Genomic DNA, 20994 nt, shown 5'->3' on the forward strand with positions numbered 1-20994 from the left:
GCGCTGCGGGTCGAATCAAAGGCCTCGCGTGCCTCATCCGTCCACTCAAGCGGGCCCTTGCTCTTCGGCCGACCTTGTAACATGGCGTTGAGTGGTGCAAGGCGGGTTGCGAGGTTGCGCTGGAACCGGTGGTAGAAGTTGACCAGGCCTAGGAATTCTCGTAGCTTACGGACACTGGTCGGTAGCGAAAACTCCTTGATAGCTTGGATTCGGGTCGGTAGGGGTTGAATACCGGTGGCATCAACGTGGTGGCCCAGAAAGTCTAGTTCGGATACGCCAAACCGGGACTTCTGTACGTTGATGATGATACCGTGATCAACTAGGCGTTGGAACAGGCAGCGGAGGTGGCGTTCATGTTCAGCGGGGCTAGCACTAGCGACTAAGAGATCATCAATGTATGCAAAGCAAAATGGAAGGTCGGCAGTGATCTGGTCAATGAAGCGTTGAAAGGTTTGGGCAGCGTTGCGTAAACCAAAGGGCATTCGGACAAACTCAAATAGGCCAAAAGGTGTGGTAATGGCAGTCTTGGGGATATCATCAGGATGGACTGGGATTTGGTGATATGCTCGGACTAAATCTATCTTGGAGAAGATGGTCGTGCCATGCAAATGGGAAGTGAAGTCTTGCAGATGAGGAATGGGGTAGCGATCGGGGACTGTACAGTTATTCAAGGCTCGGTAGTCGCCGCAAGGGCGCCAGTCACCAGAGGGTTTCGGGACCATATGCAGCGGGGAAGACCAACAGCTTGCAGACGGGCGAACAATGCCCAGTGTGAGCATGTGCTGAAATTCAGCTTTAGCAGTGGCAAGGCGATCAGGAGCTAAGCGGCGGGGTCTAGCATGCACGGGATGGCCATTAGTGACTATGCGATGGGTAACATTGTGCTTGGATGGCGACTCACCAGTAGCAGGTCGAACAAGGTCTGGAAACTCGGCCAGGAGAGACGAATATCGGTTCGGTTGATCGGTTGCGAGGAGGTTGGCTGCAGAATCCGTGACATCGGCGGCCACTCCGTTGATGCGTAGATTGGTCGAGGAGTCCTGCAGTTGTCCCGTTGCAAGATCGACAGTCAGCTTGTAGTGGCACAGGAAATCGGCTCCGAGGATAGGGTAATTGACATCGGCGACAACGAACACCCATTTGAACGACCGACGGAGACCAATGTCAAGCTCAAGGAATTGTTGACCATGCGTTTCTATAGTACTGTGATTGGCGGCACGAAGACTAGGGCTATGACAACGTTTTACAGAGGTAGCAAAGGACGGAGGAAGTACACTTACTGAGGCGCCGGTGTCGATCAGGAAATTGATTCCGTTGACACGGTCACGCATATACAGGAGGCGACCTTCAGAAGTGGAGGTGGAGCCAGCCGGGCTAGTGGTCGCGATTAGCGGCTGGCGGTCCCGTTTCCCGACAGACGGCATGGAGATCGGCAACGTCGAGCTTTGTCACCAAACTTGGCGTGGAACCAGCAGACGTCGTCGCTATCGGTGTCCTCAATGCGTACGGCGCGGCTGGGAGAGCGGGAAGCGCTGCGTCCAGTGCGCCGATCCCGTGTTGGAAATCCCGCCGTTTTGATGGGGCAATCGTCACGTCCACGGGAGCGCACCTGGGTTAGCGCTTGTACAGTCAGACACAGCTTGTCCAAGTCCGAACGGAGTAGCGACAGCTGAGTCGTCGAGTCAGAGCTGGGGCTGAAACAAGTGGTAGCACTTGAGGCAGTTGAGCCGACTGCAGCAGTTTTTGAAGTGGCCTTTTCCGAAACTGCGTGTACTTGAGTGTTCGCTGATGGGACTGTAGACTCGGCCACTTTGTCAGCGAGGGCCGCTAACTCCTCCAGAGACAGAGTCGTAGGTGTAGCTGCTAGAATCTGACGGACAGCTGGGGGTAGACGTTGCACGAAGAGTTCCCGCAAGATAGAAGGGTCAAGCGATTTTCCTCCCAGTAGCTGCTGCATTCTGCGTAGGACCTTGCTGGGTTTGCTGTCTCCGACGTCGGCGGTTGACAACAGCTCTCGAAGACGGATTTGCTCCGACTTTTGCGTCCGTGTTGTGAGTGCAGCCCTCAGCTTGGCGTAGGGTTCGTCTTGCGGTGGAGCGATCAACAGGTCACGGATCTCTGTTGCAAACTCCGGAGCTAGCGATGACACGATCACATTGTACCGTGCTCGGGAGGTGTTAATCCGGTGGTTGGAGAAGTGAGCTTCAGCCTGCGCAAACCATAACTGCGGGTCACCTGGCCAGAACGGCGGCAGTTTGAAGTTGACTGGCGCGATGGTCCTTGCGGCAGGGCCGTCTTGGGCCGGAGCGTCTGGTGGACCAACGTTTCCAGCGGGGTTTGCAGCTTGGTCTGGAGCGGCATCAGCCTCGAGAGCGGGAGCGGGTTGCTCGTTGTCGGACATTTCTAAAAATTGCACAGAACGTTGAATCAGGTCGGAAATCGATCACGTCGGGGTCACCAATTTAGTGCTTCGCTAGATTCAACTCAGCCGTGCAACGGGTCGTGGAACACAACGTTTTATTACAACTAAGAAAGCACTAATTCAAGTTGAGTCGGAATGGAAAAGATTGCGATTGATCTGAATAATATGCAAGCGAATGCAGCTTATATAGGGTAGAGAGAGAAGCGTTAGCAATTGTGCGTTGCGGTAGAAAGTGCAAGAAGGAAACGGATGTGGTCATGAGAATTGCAATTGCTGATGTAAGTACAAAGCAGTATTGCATCATGTAGGTGCAATCAGTATTGCATCATGTAGGTGCAATCAGTATTGCATCATGACATGCAAGAGAGAAAGAACATGGAAAAACGTCATACGCTCGATGTGGCAAATGGGTAATGTGTAAGTGATGTAATCACTACGTAATCAAAAGGGAAGTAACTAGAATTTGCCTATGCAATCATTGCGTAATGTCACGTGTGCATGGACTGTAGAATGTTCGTGAATATGCACTACACTTGCAATAGCCAGATACTTACATGCACATGTACATGTATGTTACATATTGAGTGTTCTTGCTCAACACTAGATTTATTTATTTATTCCCGTAGCTATGCAGAAGACGTTACTTCAGTAACGTCTGGCGCTAGCCAGGGTCCACACAGCTTTAATTTGGTATTTGTTTGTTTGTGTGTTTGTTTGTTTGTGTCACGCCTGGCGCTATCCGTATCTGACGGCAAAAAAGCATAGGATGTTATAAATTTTCCAATTCTCCTTTTTTTTTCAGGCATATCCTGGGACTCGAACCCGCACTATCACCCAACATGCATTCCCCCATACACTTCGCATTCATACCCATTCTTCCAAGTTGCTTTACGTTATTATCTTGCGTTTGAAAACCCTATTTGAATATTGCGGGCAGCTGTATGTGGCCAGCTGTGTTACGGTACGGTACGGTACGGGAGGCGGTGTCGTATTACCCTCGATCGTACCTGTCCCGTACCTATCCCCTACCGTACCATGCCATCAAAGACGGCTGGCCACAATGCATATTCAAATAGGACTTTCAAATGCAAGATCACAATAAGAAACAACTTGGAAGAATTAGCATGTATGCGAAGTGTATCGGGGGATGCATGCAGGGCGCGCGATAGTGCGGGTTCGAATCCCAGGTTATGTCTTTAAAAAAAAGAATTTTTTAAAGAATTTATAACATCCCTATGCTTTTTTTTTGTCTAGGTCATCAAGGCAAAAAAACATAGCGTAGGGCCCTGAGCTTCCAAGCTCTCTCGTTTATTGCAACATCTCAAGACTCAGTGGAAACACCGGCCAATATTAAGAGAGTGGGTGATACTGTAGCGTACCTACTGGTTTTCTAGGTTTAATTGTTTTCTTCCGTAAACCCTATCGTTTCCCATCACTTTATCTACTTGCACATATGCCACCTCTACTTCTTTTCTTTGCATTATTTGTCTACATGGGTTACATATTTGGCTCACGTATACACATTATATGGCATTTTCCACGTACATGCGTACTGCTCATTATTTGATCTTTTGACCTTGCTTGTTATACACACTGTACGCATGCTACGTTTTTAGCTGTCCACTCTCTCCTTCGGGAGGCCTTTTTATTGAGGCCTCGCTCTTCACCCCAGGGGCAGAGAGTTTTACAGGTATGCAGTTGACTGGTTGTTTGGTTTCTTGGTCATGCACGATGTTTTTCTGTGGTTAACAGGCAGTTATTTTGGCAACATACTTACGAGTTGATTGTGTGGGATATGGAAGAATCCTTCCATTAAAAATCGAGTGGTTTTCTGTAAATCTGTGTGAATTAGAGGCACACATTAAACTCGGTTTCCCCGACCTCTAAATTGGTGACCCCCCCCCGACAAGTCCACACTTACAGTACTGCTCCGTGCCCACGCACGCCCGTTAGCCATGTCTACGCCTACGGACTCTGCGCAGCAAGCTGTTGATGCAGCTACTGGCAACCAAGCTACAGCCGACACCAACGTACCCGCGAGCCGTGGCCGCAGTACCCTCTCGGATCAACTGCGCCCCAGCCAGCCGGCTGACGTGCCACCGGACCAGCCTGTAGTGCAGCAGTCCAGTGTGACCATCAAACTCCCCCCCTTCTGGCCCAAAGACCCCCAGCTGTGGTTTGCTCAAGCTGAAGCAGTCTTCGCCACCCGCAAGATAACACGGCAGCTGACAAAATTTCAGTACGTGATTGGTGCCCTGGAACCGGAGTATGCTATTGAAATAAGGGATAATTATGATTATATCTTCCCCTGACGATCGTCCCTATGAGCAGCTGCGCGATACGCTAGTCCGCCGAACTCAGCAGTCCCAGCAGCAACGCCTTCGTCGCCTCCTCACAGAAGAGGTCCTTGGTGACCGCAAACCCAGCCAGTTGCTTCGTCGCATGCAGCAGCTCTTGGGCAGTGCAGACATCGATACCAGTCTGCTCCGGGAGCTGTTTATCCAGCGTTTGCCCGCCGGGGTGCAGATGGTATTGGCTTCCTCCGGCGATTCCATGTCTTTGGACAAGATCGCCGACATGGCCGACCGCATCCTGGAGGTCTCCGCCCCACACGCCACTGCAACTGTTGCTGCTGCAACTGTGGCTGCTGCTCCGGTTGCCAGCGCACCCGCTGCCAACGTTCCGAGTTCTGAGCTGGACGATCTGCGCTGCCAGATCGCCAATTTAACTGCAGCTGTACAGCAGTTATCTCGCTCTCGTCCGAGCAGTCGCCATGGTAGCCGGACATCGTCACGGGACTCCAGCCCTAGTCTGGAGTCTGTGTTTCTACCATCGCCGATCTGGAGACCGCGCCCTCCACTGCCGGCCCGGCTGCCAATACCAGTCGGGAAACGGGACTGCCAGGAACTAAATACGGCCTCGGTCCCTGGCTCCGCAGTGAAACCTGGCCGTCTCCTCCATGTTCGGGACCCCGCCACAGCACGGTCGTTCCTCATCGATACCGGTGCAGCCGTGAGTGTTCTCCCGCCTTCCAGAGCAGACCTGGCCCAGCCGCCATCCTCTGTCCTCCAGCAGTATGTTGACGGTCATTGGCAACCACTGGCATTCTACTCCAAGCAGTTGTCCGCCACTGAGCAACGGTACAGTACCTTTGGCCGTGAGTTGCTCGCTATCTACCTGTCTGTGCGCCACTTCAAGCATTTGCTTGAAGGCCGCCAGTTCTACATATTAACGGATCACAGGCCACTGACATTCGCCATGCAGTCCACCACCACAACACATCCACCTCGTGTCCTCCGTCAGCTGGCCTACATCAGCGAATTCACCACGGATCTTCGCCACATCAAGGGCACAGATAACTCAGTTGCTGATGCACTGTCCCGTGCTACCGCTGTGTCTGCTGTTGCTGCTGCTGCTCCTCCTCTGGCTTTTGCTCCTGTACTGCCTGCTGGTGCCGCTGCTGCGCCTGTCTTGCCTGCTGATTCCACTGCTGCGCATGACCTGTCTGCTTGTCCCGCTGCCATGCCCGTCTTGCCTGCGGGTGCCACAGCTGTGCCTGCCCTCGACTTTGCCGCTATGTCTGCAGCTCAGTCGATCGATGCTCAGTTTCGCCAGTTACGCGCAGCTTCGAGTACCTCCCTCGTCTGGCAAGCAGTTCTGTTGCCCGGTACCCCTACTTCTCTCACCTGTGACACGTCTACTGGTCAGCCTCGTCCGTATGTGCCCGTTGCATCCCGGCGCGCTGTGTTTGACTCCCTGCATCAGTTGTCACACCCAGGTGTTCGAGCTTCCCGCCGTCTCGTCGCAACGCGCTACATCTGGCCTCACATGCATACAGACATCAAGGAGTGGGTGCACACGAGTCCTGACTGCCAGCGCTGCAAAGTCCAGCGTCACACCAAGAGTCCTGTTGGTCGTTTCCTGCCACCTGGCCAGCGTTTCGAACATGTGCACATTGATCTCGTTGGTCCGCTCCCGTCATGCCAGGGTTACACATACATCCTGGCGTGTATTGACCGCTTCTCCCGGTGGCCAGAGGCCATGCCCCTGCCCGACGCCACTGCTGAATCGACAGCTGCTGCTTTGGTGTCGACCTGGATCTCTCGTTTCGGCGTGCCATCCGTCATCACCACGGACCGGGGTGCTAACTTCGAGTCCGCCCTCTTTCGGGAGCTGCTGAGTCTCCTTGGTTGTTGCCGTTCCCGCACCACAGCTTATCATCCACAGGCCAACGGCATGGTTAAGCGCTTCCATCGGCAGCACAAGGCAGCTATCAAAGCCCACACTCGCCCTCATCAGTGGATAGCTCTACTGCCTATTGTGCTCCTTGGCATTCGCTCCGCTCTTCGGGAGGATCTGGGTTGCAGTTCCGCCGAACTCCTGTATGGCTGTCCTCTACGTCTACCGGGAGAGTTTCTCGCTCCAGCTGAGGCTTTGTCGCACACCCCAGCTCAGTTCGTCCAGAAACTTCGTGACACCATGGCCGCCGTCCGTCCCCAACATGTGACTACTCGTCCGCAAGCTCGTCCGTCTGTATTCGTCAGTGCTGACCTGTCTACCTGCATGCACGTGTATGTCCGCGTTGACGCCGTCAGGAAGCCTTTCCAAGCGCCGTATTCTGGCCCCTACAAAGTGGTCTCTCGCTTTGCTAAGTCCATGGTTCTCGACATCAAGGGCCGTCAGGACACTGTGTCCATCGACCGGGTGAAACCAGCCTATTTCGCTGTTTCGTCTCCCTCTGCTGTGGCTGCCGTCGAGGAGCAATCAGCATCGCCAAGTAAGTCCCCTAGTGTTGCTTGTCGCTCTGCTGTTGTTCTTCCTCCTCTTGCTCCTTCTCGCGTCCACTTCGCTTTCTGAATTTTTTGTTGGTTTTGGCCTTGGTTCTCACACTACTGTTACAGTCCTATTGCCTAGGGTAGATCTACTAGTGTTGGAGTTTGGCCTTTGCCCTTTGGCCCGTCGGGGCGCTGGTTCTGATTTCGCTACTCGCCCCTTTGATTTTTGTGGTTAATTTTATTGCATTCGTGTACTTCTTTGCTATGTTGGCACTCCACGTGCTCGTACACTGGCGGGGGAGTATGCAGGTAGCGTACCTACTGGTTTTCTAGGTTTAATCGTTTTCTTCCGTAAACCCTATCGTTTTCCATCACTTTATCTACTTTGCCATATTCCCACCTCTACTTCTTTTCTTTGCATTATTTGTCTACATGGGTTACATATTTGGCTCACGTATACGCATTATATGGCATTTTCCACCTACATGCGTACTGCTCATTATTTGATCTTTTGACCTTGCTTGTTATACACACTGTACGCATGCTACGTTTTTAGCTGTCCACTCTCTCCTTCGGGAGGCCTTTTATTGAGGCCTCGCTCTTCACCCCAGGGGCAGAGAGGTTTACAGGTATGCAGTTGACTGGTTGTGTGGTTTCTTGGTCATGCACGATGTTTTTCTGTGGTTAACAGGCAGTTATTTTGGCATCATACTTACGAGTTGATTGTGTGGGATATGGACGAATCCTTCCATTAAAAATCGAGTGGTTTTCTGTAAATTTGTGTGAATTAGAGGCACACATTAAACTCGGTTTCCCCGACCTCTAAAATACCATAATGATGCTCACGAAGAGATTTATGCTTCTACAATGTATATATGAAGAATCTGGCTGACACACACATAACGAAATCACGTCAAGAACGCGTCGTTGGTCCAATTATCTTTCTGTGCCCATACATGTACTTCTTCCTCCGCGCCATCGAAATTGTCGCAGATTGACTTTAAATATAAAACGGGGTATTTACTCACCAGCACTCGTACCAGAGGCAGGGAATGGGATATAGGCGATAGTCATCAGTATAGGGTGACGGTAAAGTTCTATTTTCTGTTATTGGAAGCTGGAATTTTTGAACTAGACGCAATTTCTTTGCTGATGTCGCTGCGATGGTAATTTCAACTCGCGGAGATCAGTCAGGCGTTGCAGCCTGCACATTTCTCGTGCTTATGGCCATTCACTCAAGCCTCCTCAAGGTTTTACCTTAGCTGGGGTGAGAATGACTTCGTTGAACAAGTGGCAGCGCTTGGAGAAACATCGAGGGGTCAGCAAACTAAATGCCTGCAACAGCGATAAATTTGTCGCTCTGGCTAAGACACCCAGTACATGATTGTACCTGCAAGAGCCGTGTAGACTCTACACGTAGTGCTAGTGATGCACGCGCAGGTGCCGTACCATGGTATACCAGTGATGCTGAAAAACAGGGCGCGCTGGACGCGATAGTACACTTACCTGAGCTGCATGAGCTGTGACCAAACAGCTAAAATAAATGGGCATGCCACGGCTAAAAAAAGTTCATTTCAAGATCGAGGTGATTCCGCCGACGGTAATCAACCGACCTCGCAACGATCGTGTATTCTTACTAGGCTTCGTAGGTGGTGAAGTAGAAATCATCCAGAGCTAGCAGACGACAAGCATAGCAGCTCTTGTCCTGTGGAGAAAGTCAAAGCGTTTGAGATGAGGCGCGACCAACTTTCAACCTTCCTTGAAATATTTCGGAACGATATTTTTGCGTCCATTGACATCAGCGACGACGAGGACTTAACTTCATCTCTGCATGAAAACTCTCAGTCCAACTGTCCTGGAACGTTACTCTAGTCTTCAGACTATCATACTGTGCAAAAGGTTTTGAATGGCTTAGCATATGGAGTTGTCAGTAACAAGTGACAAGTCACTAGTCTAACTGCGACAATTTCGATGACGCGGAGGAAGTAAGTCAATAGATGTGACAAAATCTTCAAAAGTAGAAACGTGAGCACCTTGCCAATTTGACGTAGATACAATGTATGTGTGTCCATAATTATATCGTTTACTGGATTTGGACATACGAAACTGGAGATATGGTGTACCAAAGGTCACACAGTACCCCCCCCCCAAAAAAAGGGCAACTTTTAGCACTCAAAAACCATCAGGACAGTACGTAACACCTTCCGTCTCTTTAGCCTTGTCCGCACAACCCATCTTGATGGCGTACGTCTCTTCTTCCTGGCACTCTTCTGATCTTCTGAGGACTTCCTCCTGGCATTGCACCCGCTTTAAGAATTTAATTTTTGCAGGAAGGTAGCTGATGGAGTGGTCTGCCCACAACCCATGGCAGCGAGCACATCGCCAAGCCTCTCGTGCTCATCATTGTAGATGAGAACCGCAAGATTCACAGCTGTTTCCACTGTGGGCTTGCCGCAGAAAGACTCTTTCAATGGTTGCAATGCTTCGATAACACCTCCCCATCCACCACGTTGAGTGTGTCGTACGCAATTACTGTTTGGACACCGAACACAGAAGAGTACCCACGCCGCATCCATGTGCTGTCAGTGCTTACGGCCACGTGTGACGGATGGTCAGATCCACTCGCTTGCCACATAGCCAGCAACTCTGCAGCATGATGTCGCATGCTATCTGTCCCTACTTCAACTGCTGCATCATGCAATGCTGAACAGTGAGATTGGTACGATCGTCCACACACGGGCTCAGGCATGTCCATGATGGCACAGAACATTCTCAGTGCTTATCGTCCCTTGCTGAAGGTCTGTTCACATCATAAAAACGCATTGCTGTATGTATTTCAGCAAGGCGCCCCTCAAACACATATCCACAGTGATCACAGGTAAGCTCAAGAACTCGAGTCGACTTCTGGACGAGCAATGACCCAGTCTTGCAATTGGCACAGACACATGATGAGCCAAGAAGACGTGTCAGGGATGGCAAGTGGACGATTCTGCTACCACTGCTGTCTTCGTCCGAACTGTCAATAATACAGTCATCATCATCAGATTTGTCGCTGGACATAACCTTGTTGCTTGAATCACCAGGAAAAAAGCAGATGCCACGGAAGATTGATTTGTAACATCCTTAGATGCTGCGACGAAAATGTCCAAATCACCATCTTCAGTTGTGGGCTCATCACGAGCCAAGACAGTCCTTTGCCGTGGGGAAAGGCACTTATTTTGGCCTGCTGAGAATCCTACTTTTGCGTTTCTGGCCCACTCGAAATTGATGGAAATAGCGCAAAAATTACTTTGGTGAAAATTTAATTGTTGTTGCAATATCATGCAATATCATGCAATTAATTATTTCATATTATTCAATTTTGAATTGACGCACTTGCAATCCACAATAACTCCGGAACCACTGGACCGATTTACCCAAAATTAAAAAAGTCTAATGCTTTATGGCTACCTCAGTCAGAAAAGTATCACAGTTAACCTGTAATCAAAATTTCGATTTTTCACAATTCTGAAGGTAGCCTTCCACCTGTCAAGGCGACCATTCTGATAAGGCGACCGACTGTCCCAGAAGAAACAAGGAGCGCGATGCCACAAGGCGACCATTCTGGCAAGGCGACGACTGTCCCAGACGAAACAAGGACCGCGATGCCACAACTCTATTCTTTTTTCAGTCAAATGACCCTGGGCTCCTGGAGTCAACCTGTACTGTACAACCTACACTGAGGGGACGTAACGTTGAAGCTATATGCCCCTTGTATTGAGTCACGGGTCGTCTTCACTGGCCGAGCCACACTACGTAAAAATCAGAGTACAAATTTTCGTGCATATCTCAGCACGAGTAGGTACGCCACCACTCTACAGTTTTCGGTCTGCATAGATGACGTTTTCAAGCGACCAGCACGTGACTGTTGTCGTAGCGTGTACATGTACGACGCGCTGCACTAGACCAGGAAATTAAACAACAATGATTGTATGCTGATGCTCATGCTACATACATGTATGCTATACGTACGACGACCCAAAAAGTTGTACAGAGGAGATGGAGGACGAAAACGACGAGAAATCCACTTTATCCAGTCAAGCAATCCTGTACTGTGTGTCCGAAAGAGAACAAACACCTTTTCAGTTTGGCTCGTGGCAGCGCACTCTTTTCTTCACTTCAGCCATGGCCGCCAGTTCTGCTGTGCAGTTGCTGACAGTAATCTGTCTCGAAGGCATCAAGGAGGACACGGAGACGTTCAAAATCACATCTGGAAAGCGCCTTGTGGTTCTCTGAAGACGTTTCAGCAGTGCGCGGGATGACAGCAGAAAGCGGAGAACCAAAAAAGATCAGCACAGTTCCAATCTGACGTGTCAGATACACTCTCTTACGGTCGACGCCACACGGATACCATGTTTGACTGGACAAGAGCGGCCTGTGCCGCCGTGAATCTTTTCCCACAAAAAGGCTGTCCAACTTCATGGCATGACGATGGCTGAGGTAAGGAAGGTTTTACTCGTTCCGATTCTCCTGGTGTTCTGTCGTTATGCTTAAATTTTCAAGGAGCGTATGGCGTGTGTTTGATGTTGCTAGAATGACTGCCCTAAAATTGATCGAAGACTTTCTCAAGGACTGCAAGGACTTTGCTTCAATTGTCTAGCTATCATCAATTTTATTTCATGACAAAATTAATGTACTTGTATGTTTATCCCTGTGAAAACTATGTGAACTCCTCTACCCTCTTCCTCCAGATTGATGGAGCAATGGGATTATTAAGAAAAGGGTTTGCTCCCCACACCGGAGCTCGCGCTATTCCGCCGACTTTACTTGACACTTGACTGACTCACGACTGCCATCCAGAGCACACGAGAAGTCCATCGAACCTTCGACTCGGCAAACCTGCAAGAAAGCACCACTCCCTGCTCAATACACAGTGTTTCGGGGAATTCACCCCTCATCAGTTGAGCTTGAGTAGGCTGAAGAAGATTGTGCCTGAAGAGCACCACTTATATAGTGCTCTCCAGGCACGACCATCACCAGGGATACAAACTTACAGAGACGCTCCGTTTTCAGCGCGACAAACACCCTTTTCTTTTCTTACAAATCACCGCCGAGGTCGCAACCACTACTTCGTAATGGGATTATTATTATTATTATTTGAGGGATTCCCCAAAGGCCGAAGCCTAAATCAAGGGGGCCTCCGAGAATAAATATACGTGTACAATGCGTGTACAATAGGGTGCAATTCTTAAAAGGAAGAAAATATTACGATAAAAAAGATGTGAAGAGGTTAAATAAGAAGTCTGAGTAGAAGCAAGCGAAAAGGGTACTGGTAAAGAAGGGGGGTAATCAGGAAGTGAGAAAACCTCGAGGATGGAATCTATACCTGTGGAAATGGGACTTAACGTGCCGGCTAAATACACCACGGGTTTCAGATATCCTAGTCTCGGTAGGCAGGGAGTTCCACGTGGTGATCATGGAATGTAGTAGAGTGGATCGGAAACACGGACCAGTGTGAGTGGGCAGGAGGTGAAAGTGGGGACGTCGTGCACTCTTGGATAGAACTATGTTGAGATTATTGAGGGTTTCCGGGTATTGGCGGGTGAAATGGTAAAACAGTTTGAGGCAATGTATATGCCGCCGCCACGCAAGACTTTCCCATTCAGCAGCTTCAAACACGTTCTCCATGCCATGAGGAATGGGCACTTTCCGACAGTGTAAATACTGCCTGGCCACGCGTGTTTGCAATCGTTCCAAAGTGTCAATATTTCCTGCGGTCAGTTTGTTATTCCACAGAGGTGAAGCATACTCAATGGAGGGACGGACGTATCCTACGTATGCAGATGACACGGCACTGTATCAGTGCATCTCTGCCACCGCCAGCATATCTGACTCTGCAGCACAACTCCAGGAAGCAGTGGACGCCGTCTCCCACTGGGGTTCCAAGTGGAAGGTCACCTTCGAGCCATCCAAATCTCAGGCCCTCATCATCGACCACCGCAAGCCTCCCCCAGCGTTCCCACCAGTGCTCTTCAATGGAGTGACTGTTCCTGAAGAGAAGGAAATTAAACTTCTGGGCATAGCATTCGACTCGCAACTGTCCTACGCAGCACACCTCCGGGCCGTGGCCTCAAAGGCTGCCCAACGCCTACACTTCCTGAGAAAGGTTGCGCCCCTGTTGGACTCCAGCGGCCGCACGGCAGTCTACAAAGGCTTCGTGCGGCCAACAATGGAATACTGCTGCCTGGTGTGGATGGGGTCAGGTACATCCAGACTGGACAAAATCCAGCACAAGGAACTGAAGGTGATTGGCCCAGGCGCCTGGCTCCCCAGCCTGAAACACCGCCGACTGGTTGCTGCGCTTTCGTTCACGTTCAAGCTGTCTTACCTTCCAACAACAAGCCCCCTGAAGCCCATCCTCCCACCTCCAGCCAATCCCCGCCCAGTGGGTGGTCGATCCACTAGGTTAGCCACGGAGACTGCCCACTGCCACCCGCTCCAGCTCAAGTCGACGCTGCCCGTGCGCATTCGTAGCAGCCTCCAGGGTTCCTACCCAGACTGCATTATTCCCTTGTGGAACAGCCTACCAGCGACCATTCTACCAGCACGGCCGCAACCCAGCCAGCTCCAATCTTTCAAAGAAAAATGCAACAAGTATCTGCTGCACCTGAACTGGCAAGCAGCCACCGACGCCCTATGAAACGGTTTAGACCAGTGCCTCACTAGCATCCTCCCCCCCCCCCTTACCACAATGTGACGTTATCTTTCACTCTGCTTCTCTCACGACCATCTACCCATTGTCCTTGTTTCTCACTATTATTCATTTCCCCTCTTCGTCCCCTCTTCATGGTTTTATTGCATTATGGCGCGCTTTGTCTGCGTAGACGCCGAGACCTTTGAGGTCGGCAGAGCAGCCTGGCCCCGCCACCACTTCTCGCACATATTCGGGAATATAGTGGACTTTCGTATAAAAAAAATCCTTTGTAGAGGCGGGCAATGTGAGCATGGGTCAGATTGGGTGACATGTAGGATAGCAGAACAACGCGACGACGAAAGTTGGAGGTGACACTATTGATGTGGGTCTGGAAAGACAGGCGGGGATCCAGGGTGATTCCTAGATGGCGGTGGGTAGTCGAGCGACATAGGTCTGCAGCATCCACACGCAGTGCTGGGGCAGGAGTCTGGGCGGGGTCAAGTTTGCCGAATACAACACGCACGGATTTAGCGGCATTAAACCTGCCACCAAATGTAGCAGCCCAGTCCATCACCATGTTCACTGCTGACTGGAGCTGTTGAGGTGCTGCTGCTGGCGGTCGGGATAACCCCAGCGCAGTATCATCAGCATAGAGATATGTTTCCGTCCTGTTGCCATCAGGGATTGATCTCGGGAGGGTATTAATGTACAGGAGAAATAGGATGGGGCCAAGGTGGGAACCTTGAGGAACTCCCGCCGAGATAGGGGCGAGGGGGGAAAGGTCTTCGCCAAATTTGACCTGTAACGTGCGAGCTTCAAGGTAACCTGCAAACCAAGTAGTAGCCGTTGGGTTGCATAGTGGTTGTAGAAGGGCCAGAAGGGTAGAATGCGGGACGCGATCAAATGCCTTGGCAAAATCCAAGAAGACCACATCATACTCCTGGCTGCTGTCCATGCTCTTGGCGGCGCTAGCCGTTAAATGTATCAGTTGGTCAACTGTGCTCTGACCGTGTACAAACCCGAACTGATCCGAAACTATTACATCTTCATTCCTAAGGAACCTGCTAAGACGGCGCGCGACAATCGAATCAAGCACTTTGGCGACCGAGTTCAAGAGAGAAATAGGGCGGTAGTTCTGGGGTTCAGCTGTGGAACCTCTCTGCTTATATATTGGTACAACTTGCGCCGTTTTCCACGATGGTGGCAGGCGGCCTTGTGTTATACTTAAATTAAAGACTTTGCAGAGGGAGTGGGCAATGACACCAGCGGTCTCCTTCAGAATGCGGTTTGGAATGTCACCACCGGCAGCTTTATGGACAGGCAATCTCTTGAGAGTATCAAAGACGTCGTAGGCAGATATAACTGAGATATCGAAGGGGGATGTTGGCGTAGGTGGGGGTGCGGAATAGGTAGTTGTTGGGTGTGGGTTTTGGAGCATTGGTTGGAGAACACGTCAGCCAGCAAGTGCGCCTTGGAGGCGTCTGTGGTTTCAACCTCGCCTCCAGACTCAAGGGATGGAATTGGTGCACGCGTTTTAGATATGTTGGTGAGATGTTTAGTTTGGCGCCACCACTGGTACGGACTTCGTTCTCTGTCAACCCGTGCGCTCATGTTCTCCAGGTAGATCGCTTTAGAACGTCGGACGGAGGCTTGATAGGCATTGCGGGCAACTTTAAAGACAACCCAGTGGGTTGTTAAGTTTGTACGCTTGGCTAAACGGAAAAGACGGTCTTTTTTCTTGCAAAGAGTGGCATGGCGGCCAGTGTACCAGGGTGTATCTGTTCTTCGCTTGGTGGAAATAGTTCTCATAGGCACGTGTGACGAGATTGCCGTAGTAATGCAGGAATGCCAACTATCCCATGCTTGCTCAACTGAAGACATACTACTGATGTCAGACGAAAGTGGAAGATTCCATATGTGGTCTCTGAGTGCGTCAAAATCGGTGTTTACGTAATCAGGAACGGCACGTGACTGACTGGGAGATGACTGGGCAAGGGAAGGCAAAGCAACTTTGAAGACAACGGGACAGTGATCGGAAATGGAGGACAGTACTTGAATGTCACATACATGCTGTGGTGTGTTTGTGATGACAAGATCAAGGAGCAATGGACCCTGGCGGCCAGTGGCAGAATATCTAGTCGGGGTGTTGTGGACGAGTTGGATGCACACACTCATTGCCAGTCAGGGAGTAGGAGGAGGAGGATTGCTTGTATGCCCATGACCAGAAAAAGCTTCTGTGACAAGTTACAACTGGTATTCGATGAAGTAACCGTTGTCAAGTCACGAACATGACATTGTGTCTGTGAAATTGCCTTGTGACCACAAATCATTGCATTTAGATCTTGGAAAACACCGTGTGACTGACGGTAGCGCTGTAAAGATTGGTTGAATTATCTCATTTCAATTTAGTTGGAGTGAAGTGAAACCATGTGGAGTACACTACATGCACATGTATGTTGGTGTGTCTGTGCATCTTGAGTGCGCACAAACGATTTTATTCCTCGTTTTACTTAGATTGTTGTCCCCACCGTCACCTGTTCACAGGTCTTTGAGTGGATGGATTTTCATTGAGCATCACATTCGTTGAGAACTTGGAAGTTGTGCCCTCCCATGCATCTTTAGTAAGCGTATCGTTGTGGTATCAAATTGTTGTAGGTGTGCTAATTTTCAGAAGCTTGCGGAACTGAGTGCCGCTGAACATTAATTATTTTGCATGACCATGAGCCATGGTGAAGCTTGCTATTGCACGCTCAGCATGTGCTAGTATTATGCTGACTACTGCACTTTGTTGCTCTCTTACACTACTAAATGTATGTAAATGTGTGTTCACCCGTCCACGTGATGCATTCATTTCGTATAAATACCGTATGTGTGTATATCCCTCTTGATTTTTCGTGTAACTGGGTAGAAGTTCGCATGGATGTTGGAGTTGCGTGCGTACTGTGTCTCTACTCGGAGACACTCTACACGGAGACACAATGACCTCTTGTACGGACAGAAGCAATACAATGATGAGAAACCAGGGTATGATAGGAAGATAATATCACACAGGTGTGGAACCTCGAACTGAAGATAACGATACAGACAAACCTGAAGAGAGTCGACTTTCTGGACATGACATTGGACCTGACCACCGAAAGGTACTGCCCTTATCGGGGACCGAACGACAAGTCGATGTTCATCAACTGCCAGTCAAATCATCCACCCACAATAATCCAGAACCTACCTGCTTCGATCAGCAGAAGACTAACAGATATTTCCAATGATGAAGACGTCTTCAGAGATGCGACTCCGATCTACAGTGACGCGCTGAGGAAGAGTGGATACCGGAAGAATGTACAGTATTTTGACGAGCGTATAACGTACGAGATAAAAAAGAATAAGTAAAGGAATCGCCCCGGAACATCATATGGTTCAATCAACCATTTAGCAAGAACGCCGCCACCGACGTCGGACATCGCTTCCTCCAGCTCGTGGCCAAACACTTCCCCAAAGGCTCAAGCCTCAACAATATCTTCAACCGGAACTCTGTAAAGGTTAGCTACAGTTGCATGCAGAATATGGCCACTATCATCAAACAACACAATAACACGATCCTACGACACGAGAAACAAGCTAACGGAGGTGACAACGTCACCAGGACTTGTAACTGTCGGGCGAAAGACTCATGTCCACTGGACGGAGCGTGTCTAACGGAGAGCATCGTGTATAAGGCAAGAGTCACCGCAGGTATGGAGAAGAAGAAGTATACTGGATTAACAGCAACAGCATTCAAACAACGCTACTATAACCATCAATCCTCATTCCGCCACAGACAACACGAGAAGGACACCCGCCCATCGCATACGTCTGGGCCAAGAAGGATGAAGGGGAGTCATGCAGCATTCAATGGTGGGTACTCCGCAGAGCAGCGGCCTACAGCAACAAAAGCAAAAGGTGCAACCTGTGCCTGGCGGAAAAATTGGCAATCGCGCAAGCACACAAGCACCTCTCTCTCATCAAAAGGAGTGAGCTTGTGTCAAAGCGTCGCCATGAGAATAGGTACTACCTTCGGAACTTCAAACTATCCACAGCCATCACCTAATTGTTAAATTTAATTTAATAACCCCCTTTGCGGTGCATCAGTCATTAACGACTGATATTGTGTACGTACCGTAAAACTGTCGTAACTCCATCGATTTTTGTTTCTCTGATTTTTCTGTTGCAAATATGGAAATATGTAGATCAAAGAGGAAGCTCCAAGCTTTCCAATGGTGTAATTGCTTTTGCGATAGGAGGAACGATAATAAAGATAAGGCGCTCGAAAGTTTGATCGCGGCACTAAATTGTTCAAACGTCTCAAAAAACATTTTTTTGCCTCGTGCTTCGGGGATTTCCCGTGGATCACGTGGTATGCAGCCAGCTGATGACGTGTGGGTGTAATGACGTCGAAACTACTGATTGAGATGCAAAAAAATCCAGAGCTGTGCAAGAAACGACAGCGAAATGGCATTGGGATGAAATTTAGAAGTATTTCTTTCAACACGAGGCCCGACCTATGGCGATTCCCTGCGCTCTGGAGCAGGCTTTGTGGCACCCATGGAGTTGAGCCTGGCCTCATTCTCTTGGCAGCGAAAAGAGCGTTTCAAAGAGCCCTAGACTGTCAAAATCAAGCAAACAGAACGTAAGTTATGGTGGAAATGGTGGAGTGAACTGCAATTGCGCATTTTCACGCGTTCAGTGGCACCTCAAAGGGAAGAGACAACCGGCTCCAGTGGTTGTCACCTTTCACCACTGCTGCCATTCACACTTTTAGGTTTTCGCCATGCTACAGCTATTTACACTTTGCTTTGTGAGTATATAAACCAATACTGATCCAGATTTCTTATTACTGTTTTCTGATGATCGCTTAGTGCGTGAAACTCGGAGTAAAACCACTTTCTCTGTCCTCCTATTGTTTTAACACCTTTAAATAGCACTATTTAAATGCTACATTTACCTGACTCCACACATGGATTACTAGTATTGAAATGCCATTGCTACATAAAGTCTTTATGTACGAATGTAGTCAGGTAAATGTGCAGGTGATGTAGCATGGCCAATGTTGCAACTAAGGCTGTTACACAAAATCTGTAACGATGATTACGAGGAGTTCTTTTTGAGAAATAATGGAGAGCCATGGAGGAGACTAGACGTACCCGAAGTGAATATCAAAGAGACGACGAGGAGTTTTCCTGTTATGCCATAGGCTCTGGCCTTAGCATCCCTAGCGATACTGAAGAAAACACTGATCTATTGATAAATCTGGACCTAGATGAAGGAGCAGCTATCAACAGAAAGATCTTTCCAAATAACTGCCTTTGCCGAATCCGGCTCAGCAGGCTCGAAAAGAACTAGAACTTCTCGTGGATGCAGTACCAAGTCAATTTGAGTGCTCAGGAGCGCGTGTCTTACTTTCCTGGTGAAGCATGTACAGTTCGTCGTGGACGATTGTAATGCAAGGCCTACAGTCAAGTGCTATCAGAAAAGAAGAGTATTGTTGTTGTGGCCAACTATTTGTCTCCAGATCCTCCCATTCTCGAAAATCCTATTGAACACGTGGTCAGAAGTTATTTTGCCGCTCTACATCCTCTGCTTGCGCTGTGTTCTTCTCGTCTTGTACATATACTATTGGGGGAAATATATGCATGAATATGAACGGTCGCGGTGGTGGTGAGCTCCACATAAAGAAAGATTATCTTGATAATATAGTATATATCGGGTGTTTAACCCATTCGCTCCTTCAAACCGTTCCTCCTCTCTCGCTGCTCGCTACCAGAGCCACGAGCGCGAGAAGCGTCGCAGGTATGGTCAGAGGGTGCAAGAAGTTGAGCGAGCCTCCTTCGTACCAGTCGTATTCTCAGCCACAGGTGGAGCCGGTCGAGCTGCTTCCGCTCTTCTGAAGCGAATTGCTGCTCTGTCTGTAGAGAAAACCGGAGAGCCATACGCAATGGTGATGGCGTTGCTGCGTTGTCGTCTCGGTTTTGAACTCCTGCGTGCCAGTGTTGCCTGCCTTCGCGGTGCCTGGCGGATGCGTCGCGTCAATGATCAGTCTGCTGTCCTAGCAAACGCGGAGGCTGTATTGATTTAACTTTCTTTGCAACTCCTGCAGTTTAAGTACTGAGTATCATTTTTATCTTGTGTATGTGTGTCTATTCGTGTGTCAGCAGACTTAATAAAAAATTTACCCCTCTTGATTTCTCATCATTGTGTGGCTTTTAATTTTGGCCGTAAAAGAAGCTGTTGGATTCTTTAAAAAAAACATAACGAATGATAATTTGTATGTACATGCATGTATACATGTACAAGTACATGTACATGAATGTGTATGAGCGTAGAGACGTGTTTGCGCTTGTGCGCTTGTTTGTGTGTGTGTGTGTGTGTGTGTGTGTGTGTGTGTGTGTGTGTTCGTGAGGCCTTGCAAGCCCGCGGAGCAAACTACCGCACGAAGACGGCGAATTGGAACGACTCTGAGCATTGGCTCATGGAATATTCGCTCTGTTGACGGTTGTGGAGAGTGATGGGCCAGTTCAAGCGGCAGCCGTAAGAGGAATCGTTTCCCATGATAAGCCAGATCGCTGCCCGAGATGGCTCTCTCGAACATGGTCCCTGGCTCCCTGACCTAGTAGATCTACCTCTCTCTCAGTGGACTACCGTTGCTCGTCGTTCCATATTGTCGGCCCCGCAAGGGCACACGTGACCATAATAGCAGTGTTTACCAGGACAAGGACCAGGTGTGTGTGTGTGTGGATTACGCAATTACCTGGCGCTAGTCTTGATCTTCTTCATCCGAATTGTAGTGTCATGTGACTAGATGCATGAAGCTCATGCATACATGCATTCCGATATCATTCCCCTCATCATGATCCACTTACATGATCTAGCATTCCATTCCTCATTCCCCCTTTAGCCCGTATCTATATACATGAATCTAATACGTTCGGGCCTGATGTAAGTCTGGCTTTGGAAATTTTATTTTCATTGCTATCAGGTTCGGCCTCATTCCCTCTGTGCTGCGCTAATGAGTTCACAAAAAACGAAACAGCATGTTGTCCTCAGATTGAGTACATGTCTCTAGTAGATTGCATGTCTTCTAGGTTTGTTGT

General features: G+C 49.4%; 1 protein-coding gene across 1 annotated transcript; it reads right to left on the minus strand.

Annotated features, from left to right (window-relative positions):
* Positions 1-1387: 1387 nt before the first annotated feature.
* LOC135813009 (uncharacterized) lies at positions 1388-2401 on the minus strand. Its single transcript, XM_065326227.1, has one exon. The coding sequence runs from the start codon at positions 2399-2401 to the stop codon at positions 1388-1390; it is 1014 nt and encodes a 337-aa protein (XP_065182299.1).
* Positions 2402-20994: the final 18593 nt, after the last annotated feature.

This window comes from Sycon ciliatum, chromosome 3 (genome assembly GCF_964019385.1).
Source record: "Sycon ciliatum chromosome 3, ocSycCili1.1, whole genome shotgun sequence".
Lineage (NCBI taxonomy): Eukaryota > Metazoa > Porifera > Calcarea > Leucosolenida > Sycettidae > Sycon > Sycon ciliatum.